Source organism: Perognathus longimembris, chromosome 2, assembly GCF_023159225.1.
Source record: "Perognathus longimembris pacificus isolate PPM17 chromosome 2, ASM2315922v1, whole genome shotgun sequence".
In the NCBI taxonomy this organism is placed as follows: domain Eukaryota; kingdom Metazoa; phylum Chordata; class Mammalia; order Rodentia; family Heteromyidae; genus Perognathus; species Perognathus longimembris.
In genome coordinates, this window is record NC_063162.1 from 135,888,531 (window position 1) to 135,914,409 (window position 25,879).

General features: G+C 42.8%; 1 protein-coding gene across 2 annotated transcripts in view; it reads left to right on the forward strand.

Moving 5' to 3' along the window:
- Strip2 (striatin interacting protein 2) overlaps nt 1–25,354 on the forward strand; it is a 43,671-nt gene extending 18,317 nt beyond the window's left edge. For both annotated transcript variants that reach the window (XM_048340198.1, XM_048340199.1), the window contains 9 exons: nt 355–426; nt 3,053–3,127; nt 3,744–3,841; nt 4,362–4,488; nt 8,199–8,299; nt 10,673–10,739; nt 17,215–17,319; nt 18,980–19,184; nt 23,985–25,354. In XM_048340198.1, the coding sequence (XP_048196155.1) occupies nt 355–426; nt 3,053–3,127; nt 3,744–3,841; nt 4,362–4,488; nt 8,199–8,299; nt 10,673–10,739; nt 17,215–17,319; nt 18,980–19,184; nt 23,985–24,235 (1,101 nt within the window). In that variant the 3' untranslated portion in view covers nt 24,236–25,354. The remainder of the gene's footprint in view (nt 1–354; nt 427–3,052; nt 3,128–3,743; nt 3,842–4,361; nt 4,489–8,198; nt 8,300–10,672; nt 10,740–17,214; nt 17,320–18,979; nt 19,185–23,984) is intronic.
- The last annotated feature ends 525 nt before the right edge of the window (nt 25,355–25,879 follow it).

The following is a 25,879-nucleotide window of genomic DNA, read 5'->3' on the forward strand; positions in this document are numbered from 1 at the left end:
TGTAAGCTCAGCGTGTGGGAGTCACCACCCCATACACACACATACGCACATCAAAACTCTCAGGGCAGAGGTCCAGGGACAAAGGCCTGTTCTTAATTTCCCCTTGTACTTTGTGTGGAGGTAAATGCTTAGATATTTTCTGCTATTCAATAAATATATAAATATGTAATATAAAGAAACACTGTTTGCAAAGTACAGGACTGATTATGCAATGGCAACTAAAGCTCCTACCTTCAAGATTTTATGTCTGCTAGGGTGACAAACACATTGAAAAACACTTCCTTGTCAGTGAGTTAGACTTGGAAACGTGATTGAAACCCTCAGTTCTTGTTAATGTCTTCTTATCTTTGCCAGCACAAGTATATCTCCATTGCAGATGTGCAGATCAAGAACGAAGAGGAGCTGGAAAAGTGCCCTATGTCTTTGGTGAGCCAAGGGGTCCGGCAGAGGAGGGAAGAAAGGACTGCAGTGCTGTCACAGTGTATATGCGTGCACTGAGCTGGCTTGCTGGGCTCTTACTATATGTTATGCAAGAGTCAAGTCCTGCTTTCATGCTGTATTAAAGTTGAGGAAGAAAGCTGGGTGCTGATGGCTCACACCTGTAATCCTCGCTACTCAGGAAGCCGATATCTGAATATCTTAGAATTGTGGTTTGAAGCCAGCCTGGGCAGGAATGTCCATGAGATTTTTTTTTTCTTTTATTGGTTGTGAAGCCTGAACTCAGGACCTGGGCACTGTCCCTGAGTTTTTGTGGTCAAGACTAGCACTCTTCAACTTGAGCCATGGCTCCATTTCCAGTTTTCTGGTGGTTAATTGGAGCTAAGAAGGAATCAAGAATAAGTACCAGGCAGGCATTGGTGACTCACACGTGTAATCCTAGGTACTCAGGAGGCTGAGATATGAGAATCACATTGAAGCCAGCCCACATAGGAATGTCTGTGAGACTTTTATCTCTAGCCACCAGAAAACTGGAAGTGGCACTGTGGTTCCAAGTGGTAGAGTGCTAGCCTTGAGCACAAAAGCTCAGGGACAGCTCCTAGGCCCTGAGTTCAAGCCCCATGACAGATAAAAATAAAATTTAAAAATTAAAAATACCATCTTCCAAGATGGGAAGGAATATCAAGAGCCCTGCCTTGGTTATATTGAGTTTTAGATACCCATTAAATAGCCACTAGGTAGAGTGCTGGCTTTGAGTCATTTATGTATAGACCATGTTAAAGGCTCTAGAAGTGGCTGAGAGACCCCCATGGAGTGAGTAAAGACAGAACAGCAAGGAGCCCAGGACAATGCCTGGCACACTAGTATACTGAGGGTGGAGTAAAATCAGGAAAGGAGAGGTTGGAGGCATGGCTCAGGTGGTAGAGCACCAGCCAATGAGCAAAAGCATCAGATACCAAGTTCGAGCTCCTGTCTCAAACAAAGAAAAAAAAGTCAAGAAAGGAGCCAGAGAGTAAGAAAAACTCACAGTGAAGTTGGAGGAAATCCAAGACACTGATATCATAAAAGCAAAGAAAGTCTTTTAAGAAGGGACTGCTAGAGGTGTGGCTCAACTGGTAGTGTTTGCCTCATATGCATGAGGCCCTGGATTAATTCTCAGTACTGCAAAAGGAGGTAGGCGTAATCTGCTTGCGCAAATGCCACTGATAGCACACGGTAACCACAGGCGTTCATTGAGTTTGGCAACATCGAGATACCTGGTAACATTGGTAAGAGCAACAACTCAAGTAGAATGTCAAGTAGACAACCTACAAGTTTTATTTGTAAAAAGAAAAATGGGATGGCAGGCCTGGGAATGTGGCTTAGTGGTAGAGTGCTTGCCTAGCATGCAGGAAGCCCTGTGTTCAATTCCTCAGCACCACAAAAACAGAAAAGACTGGAAGTGGCCCTGTGGCTCAAGTGGTAGAGTGCTAGCCTTGAGCAAAAGGAAGCCAGGGACAGTGTGCAGGCCCTGAGTTCAAGCCCCAGGACTGGCAAAAAAAAAAAAGGCGGGGGGATGGCAGCTAAACGAGGATGTGGAGTCAAGGTAGAGTGTCATAACTGAGAGATGGTATTTTTTAAAGTTTTTGTCCTAGAAGAAATGAGCTGGGAAAGGGGCAGGCTACAGGAATAACACATTATCCCACAAAGTAAAAAGATATGAGACTATGCACCCAAGTAGAGGACAGGTCTGTGGCACAAGCACAGATGGTTCATCCTGCATGGGAGAGGCAGACAGACTCTGGTAGGGCTGGTTTTGCAAAGATGAAGTGTGTCTGTCTGATTTCTGATTGCTTTTGTTTTCCTAGTGAGTCAGGGGTAGCAACTGTTGATGTGAGGCAAGGGGTTGAACTCAGATCCTTACCATAGGAAATGCTTCGGTGTTAGTGTGCCAGTTCCAGTGTCCCAGGTGTAGCATTAGCCTCAATTAAACCCATAGATATCCGGAGACCACTTTTGCAAAGTGGTCTGAGCCAACTCCTTGAGAGAGTGCTGACTCCTAATGCAGCATGTAACATGGAAAGAAAAATGTCATTTTTCTGGGCACTAATGGCTCATGCCTAGAATCCTAGCTACTCAGGAAGCTAAGATCTGAGGATTTAAAACTATCTGGGGCAGGAAAGTCTATGAGATTCTTATCTTCAATTAGCCACTAAAAAAATGCCAGAAGTGGAGCTATGGCTCAAGTAGTAAAGAGCTAGCCTTGAGCAAAAAAAGCTCACAGACAGTGCTCAGGCTCTGAATTCAAACCTCAGGCCTGGCATGCCCCTCCCCCCCCCCAAATATAGATTAACTGTAGATAACAGGAAACCCAGAATTCTTTATTATTGGGACTTGAAGAAGCCTCAGAGGTCATCCAGATCAACCCACTGATGCTATTAAAGAGGAAATTAGGACTCAGAGAGGGAAGGTTACTTATCTAAGGTCATATAATGAGTCGTTAGCGCAATTAGGATAGCAACCTCAGACTCCCTGCTTTGTGCTTTTAACATGCTACTCTTTACAACCAAGAAAACGTAGCCTTTGGTCACCTAGAAAGTAGTAGCCTGGGCAAACTGTGTGTTTCCTGCTCTAGGGAGAAGAGGTGGTACCAGAAACGCCAAGTGAAATCCTCTACCAAGGCATGCTGTATAGCCTCCCCCAGTACATGGTAAGGAAATGGCTGGCCGTTCTCTGCTGCAAGTTAAGAGTATATCATTTGAGCTCGTTTCCTCGTTGCCCTTGGGCCAAACACTACCTGAACAGATTCTGAGCTTTCCTCAGGGATCCACTGAAGATGCCATTTTCCCTAGCCCTTCTTTGAGAGGGGCAGAGAATTAAGGTGAGGCTTATAAAGGTTGGGAGCTTCCTCTTACCAGAAGTCTTCTGAGATCTGCCATTGTCATATGCATGGCCTCCATGTGGGAGTGGTGATGATGCTGATGGTCAGAGTTAGCAGGAGGAAAAGAAGGGGGGAAACTGAGCTTATCCCTCCCCTCTTATTTCTGTGCATTGCCCTGGCCATTTTGCTCCCTCCATCCTTCCTTTTGGAAAGAGCAGCCCTGCAGCAAAAGAGCCTGAGTCCCTTTCTGGCTTCCTCAGCCTCACACACAGGCCTCAGGATTGGTGCCTATTTGCACTTCTGAGGGCTGGGGAGGCTTGGGCACTGAGGGAAGAACTTAGAGAAGAGTTTTGAAACATTTCATTGGGCTGGTGAAATGCGGAAGAGCCGCTGTCTTGCTGAGTGGAATAGATCAAAGTGCATTTCCTCCTTTTCTACCTCCCAGATTGCTCTACTTAAGATTCTGCTGGCTGCTGCCCCAACCTCCAAGGCTAAGACAGACTCTATCAATATCCTGGCAGATGTCCTGCCCGAAGAGATGCCGTGAGTGCTTCCACTGGGGCAGCTGATGGCTGCTGGTGTCTTGTCTGCAGGACTCTGTCCCACCTCACCTGGTAACACAGGGAGTCTGAAAGAGCTCTGCTTTCTGTGTAACTCCAAACTGACGGTCTGGAGGGTGCCAGTGCCAGTGACTAGTTGATGGGTATGTGGGTAGACATTGCCAGGGGATGACTTTGACACAAAGACAGCAACTTTTCTCCAGACAGGTTTCTAAGTGGGAACTCTGGAGACTTTCCTAGAATACATTTCCCTAGAAGTTCGGGTTTCTTTCTCCCTACCTTTTGTTTCCTGGATCTGAGACTGGAACTCAAACTCAGTACCTGACACTTTCATTCATTGGCTAGCACTCTACCAACTGAGCCATGCCTCCAACCCCTGAAGTTCAGTTTCTCAAGTCCTCCTGGCTTTCTTGTGTTTATTGTATCTGACCCAAATCCCCAAGGCTTTGTAGGCTTCTCTTCCAGACTGCCCTCTAAACTGCTGCTTCCTTTCTCCATTGTAGTATCACTGTTCTCCAGAGCATGAAGCTGGGTATCGATGTGAACAGGCACAAGGAGATCATTGTAAAGAGCATCTCTTCCCTGCTCCTGCTGCTTCTCAAACACTTCAAACTCAATCACATATACCAGGTAAGTAGCTGGGGTGCTTCTCAAACCCTCAGGGTGACACAAAGGCCCGTATAGTCCCACTGAGCACCTTTTGGCATTATTTTTGTCCTCACACAAGAAAATCCAGCTACTTGTTCCATAAGCTTCAGTTGGGATTATAAAGTGGAAGGCAAGGACAGTCTAGAAAAGTACAAATGTCTGTGTTCTTTGTAAGTTAGCTGAAGGTTCTAGCTAGGAATTCTTAGGAATTTTCTCAGCCAGTTTTGAAGCAAAGCAAGTCAGAATTCAAACGTTCCAGAAAAAAAAAGGCAGATGAGGGAGGTGTACATTGACCATACTTGACCTGAGTTTGAAGCATTTTTCTCAGGTTCATGACAAAATTCTGAATAAGGCACAGTTTTTTGTTTGTTTTGCCAGTCCTGGGCCTTGAACTCAGGGCCTGAGCACTGTCCCTGACTTCTTTTTGCTCAAGGCTAGCACTCTACCACTTGAGCCACAGCACCACTTCCGGCTTTTTCTATATATGTGGTACTGAGGAATCAAACCTAGGGCTTCATATATACGAGACGAGCACTTTACCACTAGGCCATATTCCCAACCCCTGAATAAGGCATAGTTTTAGCTCTTAAGAATCTTGCAGGGGCTGGGAATATGGCCTAGTGGTAGAGTGCTCGCCTCGTATACATGAAGCCCTGGGTTTGATTCCCCAGCACCACATATGTAGAAAAAAAAATTTTTTTTTTTTTTTTGGCCAGTCCTGGGCCTTGGACTCAGGGCCTGAGCACTGTCCCTGGCTTCTTCCCGCTCAAGACTAGCACTCTGCCACTTGAGCCACAGCGCCGCTTCTGGCCATTTTCTGTATATGTGGTGCTGGGGAATCGAACCTAGGGCCTCGTGTATCCGAGGCAGGCACTCTTGCCACTAGGCTATATCCCCAGCCAGAAAAAAAAATTTAAAAGCCAGAAGTGGTGCTGTGACTCAAGTGGCAGAGTGCTAGCCTTGAGCAAAAAGAAACCAGGGACAGTGCTCAGGCCCTGAGTCCAAGGCCTGGGACTGGCAAAAAAAAAAAAGAATCTTGCAGTCTTGCAGCAGATATAGATTTATAAACATCCAGTTGTAGATTGCCCAGCTCTGTGCTACAGGTAAGCATCAGCCACCATGAAAATACCTAATCAAATCCAAGGTAAAGAAGTGACTCCTGAAGAAGCAGATGTTAGCCTGGATATGGGGCTTGTCTGGGAAAAAGGATAGGAAGCCATTCAGGCAGAAAAGCTAATATGTGAAAGTCCAGAGGGGAGGGAGCAAAGTACTCTGAGAAACTAATTAAATGTTGCCTGGAGTGAATGCGATAGGAATAGCCAAGTTATTCATGAAGCCACAGGGGTTGACAGGGAGCTGATCATAACATTATATGATAGTACACAATATTGAGCACCCTGTTAAGCTTGGATAGAGCCCCAAAATTCTCTTACCTCTATAGGTAGGTTTTATTTTATCCTTGTTTTATGATGAAGGAATCATAGTTTTAAAAAGTCATAACCTGGGCTGGGAATATGGCCTAGTGGTAGAGTGCGTGCCTCGCATACATGAAGCCCTGGGTTCAATACCCAAGCACCACATATATAGAAAACACCAGAAGTGGCGCTGTGGCTCAAGTGGCAGATTGCTAGCCTTGAGCAAAAAGAAGCCAGGGACAGTGCTCAGGCCCTGAGTCCAAGGCCCAGGACTGGCAAAAAAAAAATAAAAATAATAAATAAATAAAAAGTCATAACCTGTGGCTGGGAGTATGGCCTAATGGTAGAGTGCCTGCCTCGTATACATGAAACCTTAGGTTTGATTCCTCAGCACCACATATATAGGAAAAGCCAGAAGTGGTCCTGTGCCTTAAGTAGTAGAGTGCTAGCCTTGAGCAAAAAGAAGCCAGGGACAGTGCTCAGGCCCTGAGTCCAAGCCCCAGAACTGGCAAAAAAAAAAAAGTCATAACCTGGGGGCCAGGAGTTTGCCCTAGTGGTAGAGTACTTGCCTAGCATGCACAAAGCCCTGGGTTCAATTCCTTGGTACCACATACACAGAAAAAGTCAGAAGTGGCATGGTGATTCAAGTGGTAGAGTGCTAGCCTTGAGCAAAAAGAGCTCAAGGACAGTGCCCAGACCCTGAGTTCAAAAAAAAAAAGTCATAGCCTGGGAATACTAGCTAATGAGTGAAAGCAGCACATACCCAGTTCAAGTCCTGGTCTTAGACTTAGAAAGAAAGTGAGGTGGGGAGAGAAGGAGGTAGGGAAAAAGAGAGAGAAAAAGAAGGGAAGGAAGAAAGGTAAGGAAGTGTCAACCTACTTGGTTTTCTCATGAAAGCATTGTTTACTTTGGCTAAGGGCTTTGGACTTGGCCTGTGGGCATTCTCAAGATATAGCAACAAGATCGGGGGTGGGGGGTCAGGTAGATGCTCTGGTCGGTGGGAAGACCCTAGGGAGAAGAGAAAACCTCATTCCTGCCATAAAGTTTTCAGTCATAATAGTCTATGTCTCCCCTGTCTGGGAGGAGGCTTTCCCCCTGATTTCCAAGGAGAAAAAAATTGATCAGAAAAGAAAAGTGGTTATAGCACAAGCTAACTCCCCACCTCTAAACACATATTTATTCCAGGGCAAACAGCACCTCAGCTTACTACCATGGCTACTTCTTGCTAGAGGATTTAAGCCATCTCAATTTCTTACCTTTTCAATCCTGTTTCAGTATACTGTCCCAGCATTTGAGCTTCTAGATTTGGTACAACCCTTTTGTGGTCAGTATATCATGACCAAAAGCCAGAGTGACCAACCCTATGGCACTGCTCACCACTCACCCCATATGTCTTCCTGGACACAAATGCGTCTAGATTCAAGAGAGCCAAATGGGGTCCCTATATTGTGATGTTTATCTCATCAAAGACATTTGGACTTCTCAGTATAGTGTCTGTTGGTTGAAGGGCTCTTATTCATTCATTCATTAAAATACTGATATTCTACATACTAGGAATAATGTGGAATATCAGACAGGCTGAGCTGGAGCCTACATTGCACAAGTTCATTTGTTTACTATGTGCTGTTTCCATCCTGACTGAATGACACGGGCAGATGCTGGGAGTAATCTCCACCTGTCCCTACTACATCAATCACAGTTGAAACATTATGAGCCAGAGGTTTGGTATGGAAAACAGCTCTCTCAGGGAGGCTTCCTTTCCTGTTGAGCTTAGGAACAAATGTCACGGCAATTCTTTCTAGTTATTTGGAGTGTTTTTCTTTCTGGCTTATTTCCTTGGTGCGTTGGGTCAGGAGTTTGCAACACTACAGATTGTCCCCCTCCATGTAGGATGAACTGACTAAAGATACATGTCCCCATTTTCAGAGAGAGAAAGTCTGATAAAACAAGTGGACAATGTCTGTTCTTAGGAATCGATATTAGATTTGTATTTCCCTCCCTTTTTTATTTTTGCCAGTCCTGGGGCTTGAACTCAGGGCCTGAGCACTATCCCTGACTTATTTTTGCTCTAGGCTAACACTCTACCACTTGAGCCACAGCGCCACTTTTGGTCTTTTCTGTTTATGTGCTGCTGAGTAATAGAACCCAGGGCTTCATGCATGCTAGGCACACACTCTACCACTAAGCCACATTCCCAGCCCCTTCCCTCCCTTTGTTAATACATAAATTCCATCCCTTTCCCAAATAACAACCTATCTGTTTGATCTGTTGATTCAGTTTGAATATGTATCTCAACATTTGGTATTTGCCAACTGCATCCCCTTGATCCTGAAGTTCTTCAATCAAAATATCTTGTCCTACATCACTGCCAAAAACAGGTATAGAATCTGAACAGGTTTATTTCAAGGGGCTATGTTGGGGTGGCTGAAAGGAAAATCCATGTGACTCTATCACCAATTAACCATCAGAAAATTGGAAGTGGCACTGTGGCTCAAAGTGGTAGAGAAATAGCCTTGAGCATAAAGAGCTCAGGGACAGTGCCTAGGCCCTGAATTGGGCAGGGGGGCAGGGAGGGGGGGAAGTGAGGAGTTCAAGAAGCCTCAAACATTTAAGGGCATTAGATCCATGTACTTCAGTGAATTTCCTCTTTCTTGACTAATTTGTCTATTTCTCAGGATACTTAGTGAAATACATCCACATGAGCTCTCAATCTTCCTTCCATATTCCCCTGATTAGAGATCTATTTCTGGATCAGCCAGCTGTATCTAGGAGTGTAGGGTACAGGCCTGAATATTCCCCAAGTCCGTTGATCTGGAAGGTAGAGTAGATTAAACCAGTAGGTGTCCTTATTAAGTTCCTTCTGAAATGGGATGGTGGTCTGGGCAGACTATAGCTTTTGCTTAGTTTTGCCTGGATAAAGTGGGTCTCTTGTGTACTGCTTGTAAGTTTTACTTTAGTGTGATCCCTGAGATCATGTAGAGTACTCACAGTTCATCACTGCAGTTTTCCTTCTTACCATCTAGGCATTCAAGATACTTGTGAGTTTCTTTTATGCCCCTTTAGGATCAAACTCAATTCACTGACAGGTTGAAACAAATTCCATCTTTAATTTCTTCCCTCTATTTCCTGGTCACCAGTTTCTGTTTTGCCATGTCTGTGAGTAGGTAGTTAGGTAGATGGATGAAGCAACCAAGAATGTTTATCCTAATGGGACAATACAGAATTGGCAACCCTGGGAAAATCAGCTGAGTTAATTAAGATGCTAGGCAACATATAAACTCACTGCCCACTACTGTGCTGACCCATTCCCTCTCCTACCCCAGTTCTAAGTTCCTTGGTCTGGATTTCTTAGCTAAAGATAGACATTTCTAGTCAAATAAGTATAGAAGTTTTGACTTTTGAAATAAGTGACAGATTCAAGAAACTCCAGACTCATCTTTGTAGCCCTGCAGTGCCAACATCCTCTACCCATTCAAACTGTACTAGTTCAAAAAGATTGGCATTTGAAGCCTTATTGAAGATCAGATTTAACATAAGAACCAGAAGCAGAATTCAAAATTAGATAGCCCAGCCTGGCATTGGTGGCTCACACCTGTAATCCTAGCTATTCAGAAGGCTGTGATCTGAGGATCACAGTTTGAAGCCAGCCAGGGAAGTCTGAAAAGACTCATTTCCAGTTAACCAGCAAAATACTGGGCTGGAGGTGTCGCTCAAGTAGTAGGGCAACAGCCATGATAGAAAGAGCTGAGGGAGAGCGAGCATGAGGCCCTAATTCAAGCCCTGGTACTACCCATGCCCCAAAGAAATTAGCAAGCCAAATTCTCCAATGTACCACTTAAGGGTGGAAAGACAGAGAAAGAGAGGAAGAAGGAAGGAAGGAAGGAAGGAAGGAAGGAAGGAAGGAAGGAAGGAAGGAAGGAAGGAAGGAAGGAAGGAAGGAAGGAACGAAGGAAGGAACGAAGGAAGGAACGAAGGAAGGAAGGAAGGAAGGAAGGAAGGAAGGAAGGAAGGAAGGAAGGAAGGGAAGGAAGGAAGGAAAAAGAAAGGGGAAAAAAGAGAATTGTCATTTATCAAATAACTCCCTGTTCTTTCTCTTTCTGACTCATGCCTGCTTTCCTGTGCTCATGACAAAGCCTAAAGCTTTCTTTCAGTCCCCTTCTGTTTGGAGCCACACACTATTACTATTCTTGATCTAGAAGTGGCCATGAATAGGAGGCTGCCCCTCTTTCAAGCATCTTTAAGGAATGGCTTCTGCAGTCATTCCCCAGAGCTCTGAGCTCCTATGAGAGCCATGGAAGAGGTCTGTGCTTCATGTTACCTCCCCAGATTGCTGTTTAGGGGGATGGACTTGAGCAGCATCTCCACAAACAGCGCTACAGTCATGCATACGCTTAAACTCAGAGACACAAATGCGCTATTTACATTTTTATGTTATTTCATATTTTATGTGTTTCGAAAAGAAAGGAAGAGCACTAAGAAAGTAACAGGTTCTCTTCATGCTTTTAACTCTCCACAACTGCTAAATGGGGCTAGCCTGAAAAAAACCTTCCTTGGTTCCTCTCCTGACTGAGGGAGGGAACTGGAGCTTGAGTTGCCCAGTACCAGCACCCTCCATTTCAGTTGAGGTCACTAAGCAATTTGGGAAATGGCTGTAGCCTGCTCAAGAGAAATTACTCCTGCCCTTTTCAGAGGCAGCCATTTCCTGCTGTTGCCATTTACCTAAAGCCTGACCTTATCTCTGCATCTTGCAGCATTTCGGTCCTGGATTACCCTTGCTGTACCATCCAGGATTTGCCGGAGCTTACTACCGAAAGTCTGGTAAGCAGATGGGGATTTAGTAGCCTTTGAAATTGCCAGGTGGCAGAGACTGGCATTTGCTTTTTCATTTCTTCCTCAGCCTCATAATGCTGGGGTTTGGGAGTCTCAGATCAATGAAGGCATATTGGCAAGAGCACAGAGACAGTAGGGATTTAGAGCTGTTGACCCACTTGAGAAAGATTTGAAAAAGCTGAGCCTCGCATCTTGCAGAGAAGAGGAAAGAGCCAGGGAAAAACAGTGAGGAAAAGGAATTTTGAAGGGTAATGTGAGCAGCTACACTAAATGACAGGAAGAGCTCTTCTTATGTAGCACACTCAAAAAAATGTATCTGTCTATGTTGTGCTACAGGGATTCACTTCTTATTTTCATTTCAGTCATACAAGTCAGGAGAATGTTCTTTAGAAAATACCTTGCTTCTTTGAAGTAAAAGTCCATATAGCTACTGAAGGATGGCTCGGAAAGATCCTCATTCTGAAAACCACTCTAAGCAAATCAGAAGAGTTCCTCAGTTATTTGAATTCCCTGAAACTGAGTCTAAGCATATTATATCGTCACAGCCCTTTCAATACACTTCACACCTTCATCCTCCTATTCTGTGATCATTTACCTGGAATGTTGTGTATGACTGTAAACTGATGGGAGTATACTATATTCTTTGTGTGTGTGTGTGTGTGTGTGTGTGTGTGTGTATGTGTGTATGTGGTAGTGGTGGTACTAGGGTTTGAACTGAGGGCTTCATGTTTACTTGGCTTGCTTGCTTGACTGGCAATCTACCACTTTGAGTCTACATCTAGCCTGACTTCTTTCTAGTCAGATAGTATAAGTAACTTTTCTGCATGGGCTAGCCTCCAACTCCTATCCTCTAGGTCTCAGCCTCCCGATTGACTAGTGTCACAGCAGGTATGAGTTACTTGTGCCCAGCTCGTCATTTCTATATACCCAGAGACCAACACTATGTCTGGCACATTGAAAACTTCAACAAGTTCAAGATGGTTCAATGGTGGTATTCACGCATGCTACAACCTTAATACCACAACTTTTTTTGCTGGTTGTGGGGCTTGAACTGAGGGCCTAAGCACTGTCCTTGAGCTCTTTTGCTCAAGACTAGCGCTCTACCACTTTGAATCACAGTGCCACTTCCTGTTTTTGAGTAGTTAATTGGAAGTAAGAATCTCCTGGGGACTTTGCTGCCCAGGCTGGCTTCAAACTGTGATCCTTTGATCTCAGCCTCCTGAGTAACTAGGATTATAGGCATGAGCCACCAGCACTTGACAATACCACAACTTTAATACCTGCAAAAAATTTAAGTCAGAAAAATGTGTTATGCCAAAAGAGAACTATTCCTTCTATAATACAGGTTTTATAGATGCATAAGAGTCTTACCAACCCTTTATATTTAAAAAATGAGAAGCTTTACTATTGGATGAAGTGACTTTTCACAGTCCACTCCCCATAGGTGACAGACATGAGTCAAAAGACCTAGGTCTTAGCCAGGTGCTGGTGACTCATGCCTGTAATCCTAGCTGCTCAGTAGCTGAGACCTGAGAATCACAGTTTGAAGCCAGCCTGGCTTCAAAAAGTCCATTAAGATTCTTATCTCCGGGGCTGGGGATATAGCCTAGTGGCAAGAGTGCCTGCCTCGGATACACGAGGCCCTAGGTTCGATTCCCCAGCACCACATATACAGAAAACGGCCAGAAGCGGCGCTGTGGCTCAAGTGGCAGAGTGCTAGCCTTGAGCTGGAAGAAGCCAGGGACAGTGCTCAGGCCCTGAGTCCAAGGCCCACGATTGGCCAAAAAAAAAAAAAAGATTCTTATCTCCAATTAAGCACCAAAAAAGCCAGAAGTGGAGCTGTGGCTCAAGTAGTAGAGTGCTAGCCTTGAGCAAAAAACAACCCCAAAGGCTCAGAGACAATGTTCCTGAGTTCAAGCCCCAGGACCAACACACACACACATACACACACACACAGACTTGGGTCCTGAAACACCAACGCTGGCACACTCTCCTACTAGGTCAGATTCCCCATCTTGTTTAGATGTAGTTTTGGCAGTCAAAGGCATGGGATGCTTTTCTCTCACAAAGAAATAAATTAACCTTGATTATTTGCATAATAGTATTCAATCTTCAAAACAACCCTACGAGATTGACATTACTATTTTATAGATGGACAAGTTGAGTAACTGCTAAGACCTTGCAGTTGAAAGTAGCACCATCAAGGTACAGATGTGCATCTCTGTGATTCAGAGTTAAAATGAAGAATGTATTTTGCACAATAGTATTGAAATTCTAGTAGAGTATTTCAGAAAATAAAGTCAGCTTTTATGTCCCGAATCTATTACCTGACAGTATGTATTTTCTATATTTCAACCTCATTGGTTCATATATAGGAATTGGTGGAAACTGTACTCTTGCATTTGATCTAATTGAACTTTTGGGATATGAGCATAAAATTATTGAAATGGCTATTGTACCTTCTGGGAAGAATTTTTTTTTTTTTTTTGGCCAGTCCTGGGCCTTGGACTCAGGGCCTGAGCACTGTCCCTGGCTTCTTTTGGCTCAAGGCTAGCACTCTGCCACTTGAGCCCCAGCGTGAGGAATCGAACCCAGGGCTTCATGTATACGAGGCAAGCACTCTTGCCACTGGGCCATATTCCCGAGTGGGTGAAGGGCACCTGTGGCTCATGGGCTCATGCCTATAATCCTAGCTACTCAGGAGGCTCAGATCTAAGGATCACAATTCAAAGCCTGCCCAGGCAGAAAAGTCCATGAGGTTCTTATCTCCAATAAAAACTACTCAGAAAAAGCTGGAAATGGTGCTGTGGATCAAGTAGAGTGCTAGCCTTGAGCACAAAGAGGCTTAGAGACAGTGCACAGGTGGTGAGTCAAACCCCAGGACTGGCAAAAAAGAGTAAGTGAAGCCAAGTGCTGGTGGCTTCTGCCTGTAACCCTAGCTACTCAGGAGGCTCATTAGGATCACAATTAGAAGCCAGCCCAAGCAGAAAATCCTTGAGACTCCTATCCAATTAACTGGGATGAAAGGAAGGAAAAAGAGCTATGGCTCAAGTGGTAGAGAATCAACCTTGAGTGAAAAGGCTAAGGTACAGTTCCCAGGCCCTGAGTTCAAGCCCCAGTATTGGCACACATACACACAAAAAAAAGTGAATGAAAACATCAATCTACTTAATACAACATCACAAGCCAGGCACTCACTAGTGGCTCATGCCTATAATCCTAGTTACTCTGGAGGATGAGTATTGGAAGATCGTGGTTTGAGGCTAGTCCTGGCTGAATATAGCCAGTAAGAAAGCAGGGCTGAAGCTGTAGCATAAGTGGTAAAGCACCTGGCCAGCAAGTGTAGCGCTCTTGAGTTCAAACACCAGTATTCCTAGGAGGGGGAAAATTAAGAAACAGTTATGGCAGGTGTTTTACTCCTTTCTGTGAAGCAGTAGTGGCACCTGGTGGTTTTATTTAGTAACCACAGATCTTTTTCTTTTTTTTCCTGAACTTAGAATGTTTCCCAAATCCAGGCACGAGTGTCAATAACTAGCATATTTACTGTACATAGGTCCTCATTATAATAGTTTATTTATAAAAACAACTTTCTGTACTGAGAAAGAAGCTAACATTTGTGAGAATAAGATTTATCTATATTGCAAGTTCAACAAATTGTAATCACAGGAAAAAAAAATACAGGCTGCCCAAGTCTATTTGAACTACTTTATTTTTTGTTTGTTTGTTTTTCAACTACTTTAACATTTCAAACTTTGTTTCTGATTATATGCTTATTGTAAAACAAATAGAAAAGCATGAGGAAGAAAAATTTAAATACCTATGTGTATTTACCTACGTGTAGCATGTTTTTCTGAATTTAAACTAAAGTTAATTCATTCTTATTTGGAACTCCAGCTGCACAGCATGGTGATCTGAAATAAAAGCAAAGTAAATAATCTAGTTCAAGTTCAAATAGGCTGCAGAAGGGAAATGGCTTGCCTAAGATCATGTCAGGGCTGAAACTATAAACCAGGACAACATACCCACTCTAGTGCTTTTATTTTTTTATTTTATTTTAAATTTGCCAGCCTTAGGGCTTGAGCTCAGGGCCTGGGCTCCGTCCCTGAGCCTCTTCATGCTCAAGGCTAGCACTCTACCACTTGAGCCACAGCACTACTTTCAGATTTTTCTGAGTAGTTTCTGCTGGGGTTTCAAACCACAATCTCAGATATCAACCTCCAGAGTAGCTACAGACATGAGCCACCCATCCGTGTGTGTGTGTGTGTGTGTGTGTGTGTGTGTGTGTGTGTGTGTCTGTCTGTCTGTCTGTCTGTTTGTTTGTTTACAAAGCCATGCTTCCACTCCCATATCATTCTCTGAAGTCCTGAGGAATGCAAGGCTTTTCAAAATGCCTCTATACTAATGAAATCAGGATTTTCCCTGTCCCATATATTTCATGCTTCACCTGATTCTTAAATTTTTTTAAGTCTATGCCCAGCACTAGTGGCTCACTCCTGTAATCCTAGCTATGCAGGGGGCTAAGATCTGAGGATGATGGTTCAAAACTAGCCCAGACAGAGCCTATGAAACTCTTATCTTTAATAAACTACTAGGAAGCCAGAAGTGGAACTGTGGCTCAAGTGGTAAGGTACTTGCCTTGAGCAAAACAAGCTCAAGGACAGTGCCTGGCCCCTGAGTTTAATCCCCAGGATGGCCTCTGTTGATCACCCAAGGTACTGAGCCTGATTTGTTTTGAACAAGCCAGACATACCAATGCCCTAACATAGAATCTCCCATGGAAGTTTCTCTATGTTTCTAAGCACAATGTCTAACATTTAGTATAGGAAGGAAAATATTCTTTCTAAATTAGATCTCTGAGGTTTTCTGAAAAGTTTGGCCCTCCCTTGATATTATTATGAGAGTCTAATGCACTCAGAACTCTTGGAGATCCATTCTACACTGAGAGGGGAGGAAGTGCTTTTTTTCTATTCGTCATACAACTTCTACACATGTCTCCTGCTTCTACAGCTCCTCTCACACTGCAGACATGAGCATTTCCAAGATGTTTGACCTTCATATAGCTACTGTGTAGAAATTTTCATAGATGTATACAAATCTTATATTTATTGCTAAACATATCTCAATGAATGGATGTTTCTATTCTAATATGCATCTGGTTACCATGCCTATAAACCAATCACTTGGAAGGTTGAAACAGGAGAATCTCAAGTTTGAGGCCAGCTTGAGCTACATAGTAAGAAAAAACAAAGGGGGGAAGGGATGGAGGGAGCATGTGAAGAAAGAAAGGGAAGGGAAGGGAGGAAGGGAAGGGATAAGAAGGAAATATAAAGGGAGGTAGAGGAGTAAGGAAAGGGAGAAGAGGGAAAAGAAGTAGAAAGATAAACTATTAGAATGAACCATCTGTAGGGCAAACGAATAGAAAGAGGAATGACGGGTGAATACAATCATAATACTCAATACATATATGTGAAAAATAGGATCAGGTAAGTTGAGGGGATGGGTGGGATTGAAATAGATGGAAGAGAGTGATGGAAGGGGTGATTATTGATCCAGATGTATTGTACTCATAAACTGCTTTGTACAACTAATTAAAGATAATAATTTTTCAAACGTTTGACCCATTTGCTATTTTCTCATTCATTCTGGAAAATTAAGCATCTGCTTCCAATATGGCTTGAAAAAAGAAGGCGAGGGTCAATAAAAAAAATTTCATCCACAAAGAATTATCTAAGCTATCAATCATAGTTTTAATTCTACCAGAATGAGACCAAAAACCCCTAGCAAGTACAAGCATGACTTATATAATACAAAGTATATAGGGCTGGGGATATGGCCTAGTGGCAAAGAGTGCTTGCCTCCCATACATGAAGCCCTGGGTTCAATTCCCCAGCACCACATATACAGAAAACCGCCAGGAGTAGCACTGTGGCTCAAGTGGCAGAGCGCTAGCCTTGAGCAGAAGGAAGCCAGGGACAGTGCTCAGGCCCTGAGTCCAAGGCCCAGGACTGGCAAAACAAACAAACAAAACAACAAAGTATATGAGACTAACATTCTATCATCTGTCTGATTTTAAGCAGTAAGCTACACAGCAAAGTTTGCTTGAATCAAGTGCTGTGTGCATGTATCACCTTGTTCCAGGTAATGTCTTCCAGGATTAACAACTGAGTGAGGCTTTTTCTGTTACTGTTTTGGTTTTAGTTTTCTGTTTGTGGTACTGAGAATCATTGGTCCGTGGCCTTGCACATGCTAGACAAGCTATCCTTAGAATTGCACACTTAGCTAATTGGGTTTTCAAGTGAAGGATAGGATGCATTCTGAGATGCCCGTAAGTGAAGAGTTCAAAAGTAGGGAGGTAGCATTTCCTAGTGGAAAGTCTTGCCTAAACTGTGGACTTGGCCGCAGGCTTCTATGGGAATGAAGGCCTTCAGGGTGTGGAGATAACGAAGGTTGTTCCTTATTTCAGGAAGCAGGTGACAACAACCAGTTCTGCTGGAGGAACCTCTTTTCCTGCATCAATCTCCTGAGGTTGCTCAATAAGCTGACCAAGTGGAAGCATTCCAGGACCATGGTAAGTGGGACATATAAGATCATGGAGCTGTTCATCTGACTGAATATTTGAAGTCATTAGTAAATATTTATAGACTAGCTACTTTGAAAGATCTGTAAATAGACACAGAGCTACATAGGTTTCAGCACTTCCTAATTATGCACCTTCTAATGTGATGACACACCTGGCCATTTCTTTTCAGGAAGGTTAATAGGAACCCACCCTTTAGGGTAGCTCTGACCAGTAAGTTAGCCATGTTTGGTATTACAGTCAAACATCCCAAATGATGCAAATCTAAGAGTATTCATTTCAGTATTGCTTGTAAGAATGAAGGACTAGAAACAACCTAAATGCTGTTAGCACAGAACAAATTTGTTAAATTAATGATGGCACATTTTATAGAATATCATATAGCCTTTAAAAAATAAGGCATTTCTGTATTGGTATGGGATAATTCTCAAGATACATCATTAAGTAAAAAGCAAATTGTGGAACAGTATAACAAGATACATAGTTGACTGTCATTTGTGTTAAAATACAACAATAGTCTACGGCCATACCACCCTGAACATGTCCGATCTCATCTAAAATACAACACTCATATATGAAGAGGGGCTGGGAACATGGCCTAGTGGCAAGAGTGCTTGACTCATATACATGAAGCCCTGAGTTCAATTCCCCAGCACCACATATAGAAAACAGCCAGAAATGGCACTGTGGCTCAAGTGGCAGAGTGCTAGCCTTGAGCAAAAAGAAGCCAGGGACAGTGCTCAGGCTCTGAGTTCGAGCCCTAGGAATGGCAATAAATAAATAAATAAATAAATAAATAAGAAGAAGAAGAAGAAGAAGAAGAAGAAGAAGAAGAAGAAGAAGAAGAAAGAAAAGAAAAAGAAAATTTGAATGAAACCATTCTATATTCCTTTTTTGGTGTGCATGTGTGTGTATATATATATATACATGTGCATTTGCATGTGCATGTATGTACCTATCCTGGGGCTTGAGCTCATGCCTCATGCTCTTTCTTGTTCAGTTTTTTTGCCCATATCTGGTACTCTACCATTTGAACCATGCCTCCCAATTCCAGCTTTTTGCTGATTAGTTGGAGATAGAATCCCACAGACATTTCTGCCTGGGCTGGGTCTGAACCACAGTCCTCAGATTTCAGCCTCCTGAGTAGCTAGAATTATAAGAGTGAGCCACTGGCACTTGGGTTTTTTGTTTTGTTTTGTTTTGTTTTTTAATAAAACAAGCCTTCTTTTTTTTTTGGCCAGTCCTGGGGCTTGGACTCAGGGCCTGAGCACTGTCCCTGGCTTCTTCTTGCTCAAGGCTAGCACTCTGCCACTTGAGCCACAGCGCCACTTCTGGCCATTTTCTATATATGTGGTGCTGGGGAATCGAACCTAGGGCCTCATGTATACGAGGCAAGCACTCTTGCCACTAGGCCATATCCCCAGCCCAAACAAGCCTTCTTATTATGTAGTCCAGGCTAGTTTTGAACTCCTGACTTAATTTCTCTAAATTCTTAAAGATTAAATCTAAATACAGCCTAAACAATAGATCTCAGGAGGTCCCTAGGTGGTTCTAACCAGATTTGTTTTAATTTGTGTGTGCTAGAAATCCCAAGAAAATGTATATCTTGATGGTCCTTTCTTCATTTCTATCCCTGTTTTCATTGACCAAGATGCTGGTGGTGTTTAAATCAGCTCCAATCTTAAAGCGGGCACTCAAAGTCAAACAGGCCATGCTGCAGCTGTATGTGTTGAAACTGCTAAAGATCCAGACCAAGTACCTGGGGCGCCAGTGGAGGAAGAGCAACATGAAAACCATGTCAGCCATTTATCAGAAAGTGCGCCACCGCATGAACGATGACTGGGCTTACGGGAACGGTGAGTACTCCGAGGCTCTCAACTTCCAGGAATTTCCCAGAGTTCAAACAAAACTAAACACTTATCTCTACAATGTGAGCATGAATTGTTACATATTTTATATGAGAAAGTATTTGGCTGTACACAAAACTTGAAGGAATGCCCCATCTAGCATGTGCCCTGTCTTGTATAAGCTATGAAAACTCACTTCACACAGTAAGTAAATTACTACTTTCAAAAATTAGAAGGAGCCAGTTGCTAGTAGCTCATGCCTAGCTATTTAGGAAGCTGAGATCTGAGGATCACAGTTCTAAGCCAGCCCAGGCAGGAAAGATTGTGAGACCCTTATCTACAATAACTACCAAAAAGCTGGAAGTAGAGCTGTGGTTCAAGTGGTAGAACACTAGCTTTGAGCAAAGGCAGCTCAGGGACAGCATTCAGGCATGAATTCAAGTCCTAGGACTAACATACACACACACACACACACACACACACACACACACACACACACACACACACACACACAGAGCTAGAAGGAAGGATATTGAGTATTTTTAACCACAAAGAAAAGAAAAGGCTGGGAATGTGGCTTAGTGGTAGAGTGCTCACCTAGTCCTGGGTTCAATTCCTCAGTACCAAAAAAAACAAAGAGCCAGAAGTGGCACTGTGGCTCAAGTGGTAGAGAGCTAGCCTCAAGCAAAAGAAGCTCAAAGGGCAGTGTGCAGGCCCTAAGTTCAAGCCCCAGGACTGGCAAAGAAAAGAAAAAAAAAGAAATGATAAATCAGGGAACTGAATGGATCTTGAAAAAAATGATATTGAAGAGAAGTCAGGCCCAGAGAATCAAAGGCACATGTTTCTTTCACATGTGAATGTGAATGTTTGATAAAGTAGAGTCATATATGAAAACATTTATATAGACATATGCATATATGCACAATCAAACGGGCTAAAGGATGGTATAGAGAGAGAGGTGAATTTCCATAGTGTAAACCATTTGAGCAAGTAACAGATAGTTTAACAAAATGAATATTGGAGCCAGGGGCTAGTGGCTTACCCTGGAATCCTAACTAGTCAGGAGACTGAGGTCTGAGGATCAAGGTTTGAAGCCAGCTCTGGCAGTAAGCAGTCCAGGAGACTCTTATCTCCAATAAACTACTCAGACAAAGGCAGAAGTGGCACTGTGGCTTAAGCAGTAGAGCACCAACTAGCCTTGAACAAAAGAAGCTCAGGGATAGCACCCAGGCCCAGAGTGCAAGCCTCTGGACCAACAACAACAACAAAAAATATCAGGAAGCTGAAATGTATCTTGTCTGAGTGAGATAGAGTATAAAAAGAAGAAGGCTGAGCTGGGTGCTGGAACTCATGCCTGAAATCCTGACTAAGGAGAAAGAGATTTAAGGATCATGGTTTGGTTTGGAGCCAGTCTGGAAAGGAAAGTCTGTAAGTCTCTTTATCTCCAATGTATCACAGAAAAAGCAGGAAGTGGAGCTGTGGGTCAAGTGGTAGAGCTGTAGCCATAAGCAAAAGTTCAGGGACAGTGCCCTGGCCCTGAGTTAAAGCCCCAGGATGAGCAGAGAGGAAGGGTGGGCGAATACAGTCACAATACTCAGTATAGGTAGGTGAAAGCAGAGCTAAGAAACAAGATGATTGGCTGAGATGAAGAAGAAAATAATGGAAGGTATGGCACAGATCAAAATGCATTGTACTCATAGCTCATAGACAGGTTAAAGTACAGCACCTCTGTACAACTATTTGAAAATATAAAAGAAAGAAAAGAAATGATAAATACTTGGTCAGGGAATGTGGCTTGGCAGTAGAGTGCTTGCCTAGCATGCAGGAAGCCCTGGGTTCAATTCCTCAGCACCACCTAAACAGAAAAAGCTGAAAGTTGCGCTGTGGCTCAATTGGTGGAGTGTTAGCCTTGAGCAAAAAGAAGCCAGGAACAGTGCTCAGGCCCTGAGTTCAAACCCCAGGACTGGCAAAAAAAAAGACAGAGAGAGAGAGAAATGAAAATAGTTGAGCTAGCCTTTCCCAAACTTGAACATTATGCAATATATATGTGTATTGAGATATATCAACGTGTAATTTATGGAGGGAAAAAGACAAGTAAATTGAGAGGTAATTATCTCCTTTCCAAAACATTCCTTTAAATTTAATCTTCTCTCAAAAAGATTTGCTTAATTAAAAAAGCAGTCAGAGAAAAAGTAAAGTTAGAAAACAAAAGGAAATGTTTTACTGAATCATGAAATTGTATCATATATTTTCCACACAGAAATTGCTACTGATAACATCTTTTTTTTTTTGCCAGTCCTGGGCCTTGGACTCAACTCAGGGCCTGAGCACTGTCCCTGGCTTCTTTTTGCTCAAGGTTAGCACTCTGCCACTTGAGCCACAGTGCCCCTTCTGGTCGTTTTCTGTATATATGTGGTGCTAGGGAATCAAACCCAGGGCTTCCTGTATACCAAGCAAGCACTCTTACCACTAGGCCATATTCTCAGCCCCGCTACTGATAACATCTTATTGTATATTATTCCAGATCTTTTTTCTATGCATCTTTTACTAAAATGAAAGCAAATAGTAAATACTATCTTACCATCTTCTCGTTTCAGTTAACATTTCTCCATCTTTTCATGTATATACATTTTCATTTTACCTAATAAGTCCATTATTCATAATTCTCCACTTGTCACAAAAATGTTCTCTAAAGCTTTTTTTTTTTGTACAAATCAGAGTCTTATTCAGGACTTGGTCAACAAAGTGCACCAGTTGCTCTGTACATCACTTCATCTTAAATCCAGTAGTCTTTCTCTCCATAACATTAATTAATTGGAGAACTAGGCAAGTTGTCCTTTAGAATATCTACCTTCCAGAATCAACTGCTTGCATTGAGGTGGCATTTGCGTTATTCATCTACCCATGGCATTTCTGTTTTAAACAAGCTTACACCAAAAGTTAGGTGTTTTGGTTTGGTGACTTCAGTTTGAACCTTTTGGATTAGGTAGAGTGCATCATGGGTAATGTTGGGAACTGCATTGCCAACACTCCCTCACATAGGGAGGTATAATACCGGACGAACTAGCAAAACTTGTGCTAAGTTTGACCAGAGCTTGGAAAAGATGTGATTTTGCAGAGTTTTTTCATAGTATTGTGTTTGTTGTGATGGGATTTGACCATTGTTTCCATTATTGTACTTAAGAATTTTGGGGGGGTAAGCTGATTAATGACTTGGTTTTGTTTGAGTTTTAGAAGATGTTGCAGGAAGTGTTCAGAAATAAGGAAAGCATGAAATTGCAAAATTGACAGCTAGGATACAACTTCTACCATAAGACTACTATAAGTACAGCTTGTTGTTTAAGATCTTGTACGTTTTCAAAGCACAAAAATGTTTCATCCTGTGAGTAGTACATAGGTTGCTGCCATTTTGATGAGAAATCACTGAGTGTGGACATAAGATATCTGAGAGAGGGGCTGGGGATATGGCCTAGTGGCAAAGAGTGCTTGCCTCGTATACATGAAGCCCTGGGTTCAATTCCCCAGCACCACATATACAGAAAATGGCCAGAAGTGGCGCTGTGGCTCAAGTGGCAGAGTGCTAGCCTTGAGCAAAAAGAAGCCAGGGACAGTGCTCAGGCCCTGAGTCCAAGGCCCAGGACTGCCCGCCCCACCCGCAAAAAAAAAAAAAGATATCTGACAAGCTAGCCCTCAATGAAATATCTAAGTGACTAAAAGCAAAGCAAATAATTTTTTTCTATTTTTACCTCCATTCCCCTTAATCTTTCTTTTCTTTTCTTTTGGAGTCATTACTAGGACTTGAATTTAGGGCCTGGGCACTGTCCCTTGGCTCTTTTGCTCAGAACTGGCACTCTACCATTTGAGTCACAACTCCACTTCTGGCCTTTTGTTGGTTAATCGGAGATACAAGTCTCCTGTGCTTTTTCTGCACAGGCTGGCTTTGAACCTCAGTCCTCAGATTAAGGCTATCATAATCTTAAAATAAGCTGATACATAGATTTGTCAGATGCTGGAGGTGGGGTGATTCCAGGGAATCAGAACGTAATTTGTCAATTGTTGGTGTGTATGTGTTCTAAGCATTGAACCCAAGGCCGCCTCCATGCTGTCTACTCCTGAGCTGTACCCCAAGCCCAGTTGATCCATCCACCTTTGTATCCCTCTAGCCCCTTTTCATTCCTTGAAACAGAGAGAATTCACTCAAATGTGAAACTCCCATCCTCTAGGAAAAGCTCAATGAAAAGAAATTTAAAGCCCAGCGCCAGTGGCGGCTCACACATGTAATCCTAGCTGCTCAGGAGGCTGCCATCTGAGAATCACGGTTCAAATCCAGCCTGGGCAGGAAAGTCCAGGAGACTCTGACCTCTAATTAACCATCAAAAAACTGAAAATGGAGATGTGACCCAAGTGGCAGAGCTCTAGACTTCAGTATAAAAATTCAAGGACAGCCTATAGGCTTTGAGTTCAAGCCACCCCAGAACTGGTAAGAAAAAAGAATTAATGACTCTGGGGAAATTGATACATAACTAGTAAGAAAGTGAATGTAAAGTTCACCTCCCCTGGGGCCTTCCTTTCTTTCCTCAGAAGTAACTACAGTTAGGCATTTCTAGGCTAATTTTTCAAAGACAGTTTCTATATATATATGGCAGCATATGAATATCTTTTAAACCTATGTATCAGCATGCTCTCTAAGTTCGTTATTCTTTACAAAAAGAATTCTTAACAGTGTCAATGCTGGAATCCCACAGACCATGCTCTGAGGAGGAGGCGTGTCCTAAGTTGTATATGTCCTTTCCTCTCTTCTCAACACAGACATCGATGCCAGACCATGGGACTTCCAAGCAGAAGAATGCACCTTGAGGGCCAACATTGAGGCTTTTAATAGCCGCCGCTATGACAGACCCCAGGACTCTGAATTCTCACCTGTGGATAATTGCTTGCAGAGTGTGCTAGGGCAGAGGTTGGATCTGCCTGAAGATTTCCACTATTCCTATGAGCTCTGGCTGGAGAGAGAGGTGTTTTCACAGCCCATCTGTTGGGAGGAGCTGCTCCAAAATCACTGACTGAGCTCTTTCAACAGATCCTCTGGTAGATGGAGGTTGGCTCCAATAGATGGTGCTCTGCCAACCTGCCCATCCAGCCTTTGCATCAGCTCTAGGAGGGCTGACCTGGAGCCTGAGGCATCCATCATAGTCCTGAGCTATTCTAGGGGTTGTTGGGCCTGAAAATGGTACATGACTGTCACAATAAACTGATCAACTTGCCGTAGGCCTTGTTGGCCTTGGAAATCTGCAGGGCAAGCTCTCTGATGAGACCTGCTTGTATTTCCTAGAACCAGGCTAGCCAGTGTTTTCCCCAAGACTAAGAAGAAATTTGTTCTGGCATTTGACCTTGGCATTCATCACAAGCACTGGGACAGGTATAGATCATAAAACAAGAAGAAAATGTTCCTCTAGTTTCCCCTAAATTTCCACAACTTAAAGAAATTTGGCAAAACCAACTTCAAAATTAAGTCTGTATTTTGCAGTCTAAATTTTGACACCTCTCAAATCCTCATCTCTAAGCTAGTTTTAAAGCACCTGCACTTTCTTTGTGAAGGATGATGATTTGCTCTTCTTGGAACACTGCATGTTACATAAAAGTGTATTGTGGAGAGTTTTTTATTTCCTGAGATCTATGTTCAATATGAAAATTACTTCCTCGTTCACTGCATAGGGCATGGAGTGCTCACCATTTGTAAAGAGCCACAACCAGTAGGAAACAATGAGGCCTTCTCTAAGGATATTTCATGTTTTCCTGAAATTATTTCAGTCTTAAAATGGCTGAGTGCACTGCAGAAAATTAGCCTATCCATCCAATTCTTTCTTAAATGACAAGCTAACTACAGGTTTTGTTTACTGAGAAAGCTAGTCCAGTTGTGCTGATTAATTCTGTTTTAATTGAAAAGAACAGTAAGAGCATCACAACTTACCTTTTTGTCTTCTCCAGTGTTGATTTTTTTTAACTGTTAGCAGTTTCAAAAGTCTCATATAGAGAGAGATTAAGCAATATTGCTTCTACCTAAAAGTATTACACATTTCACAGAAAATAGGAAAGTTGCCGTAACAACCTCTGTACTTTCCTTTTACAGTAGAATCCTACACTTCCCCAAAATAAAAATCAATAAAGATTTTTAGAAAAGGGTTTTTTGTTTTGGTTTGGGTTGCTTTTTTGTGTATGTGTGTGTGCTAGTTCTAGGGCTTAAATTTGAACCTAGGCACTATCCCTGAGCTTTTTTGCTCAAGACTACTACTCTGCTACTTGAGCCACAGCTCCAACTTTTTGGTGGTTAATTAAAGTTAAGAGTCTCACAAACTTGTCTTGCCCGGTCTGGCTCCAAACTATGATCCTCAGAGCTCAGCCTCCTGAGCAGCTAGGATGACAGGTATGAGCCACCAGTGCCCAGCTAGAGAGGTTTTTGTTTGTTTTAATTAGGTCAGGATCATTTTATTTCTCATATTTATTTATATCTTTAAGCCTTTTCTCTTTAAGTGCCACTCCCTCCCCATACACACTCCTGAATCTTTTTAAGATGGCACCAGAACACTTTATGCCAAGGGGTCTTGTCCAAATTGGCTTATTTATTCTTTGTCACCTAAAGTTTCTTTTGGGGTCAAGATAGAGTACCTGACAGTCTCCACAGGAATTATACCAAATCTAATAAGTAC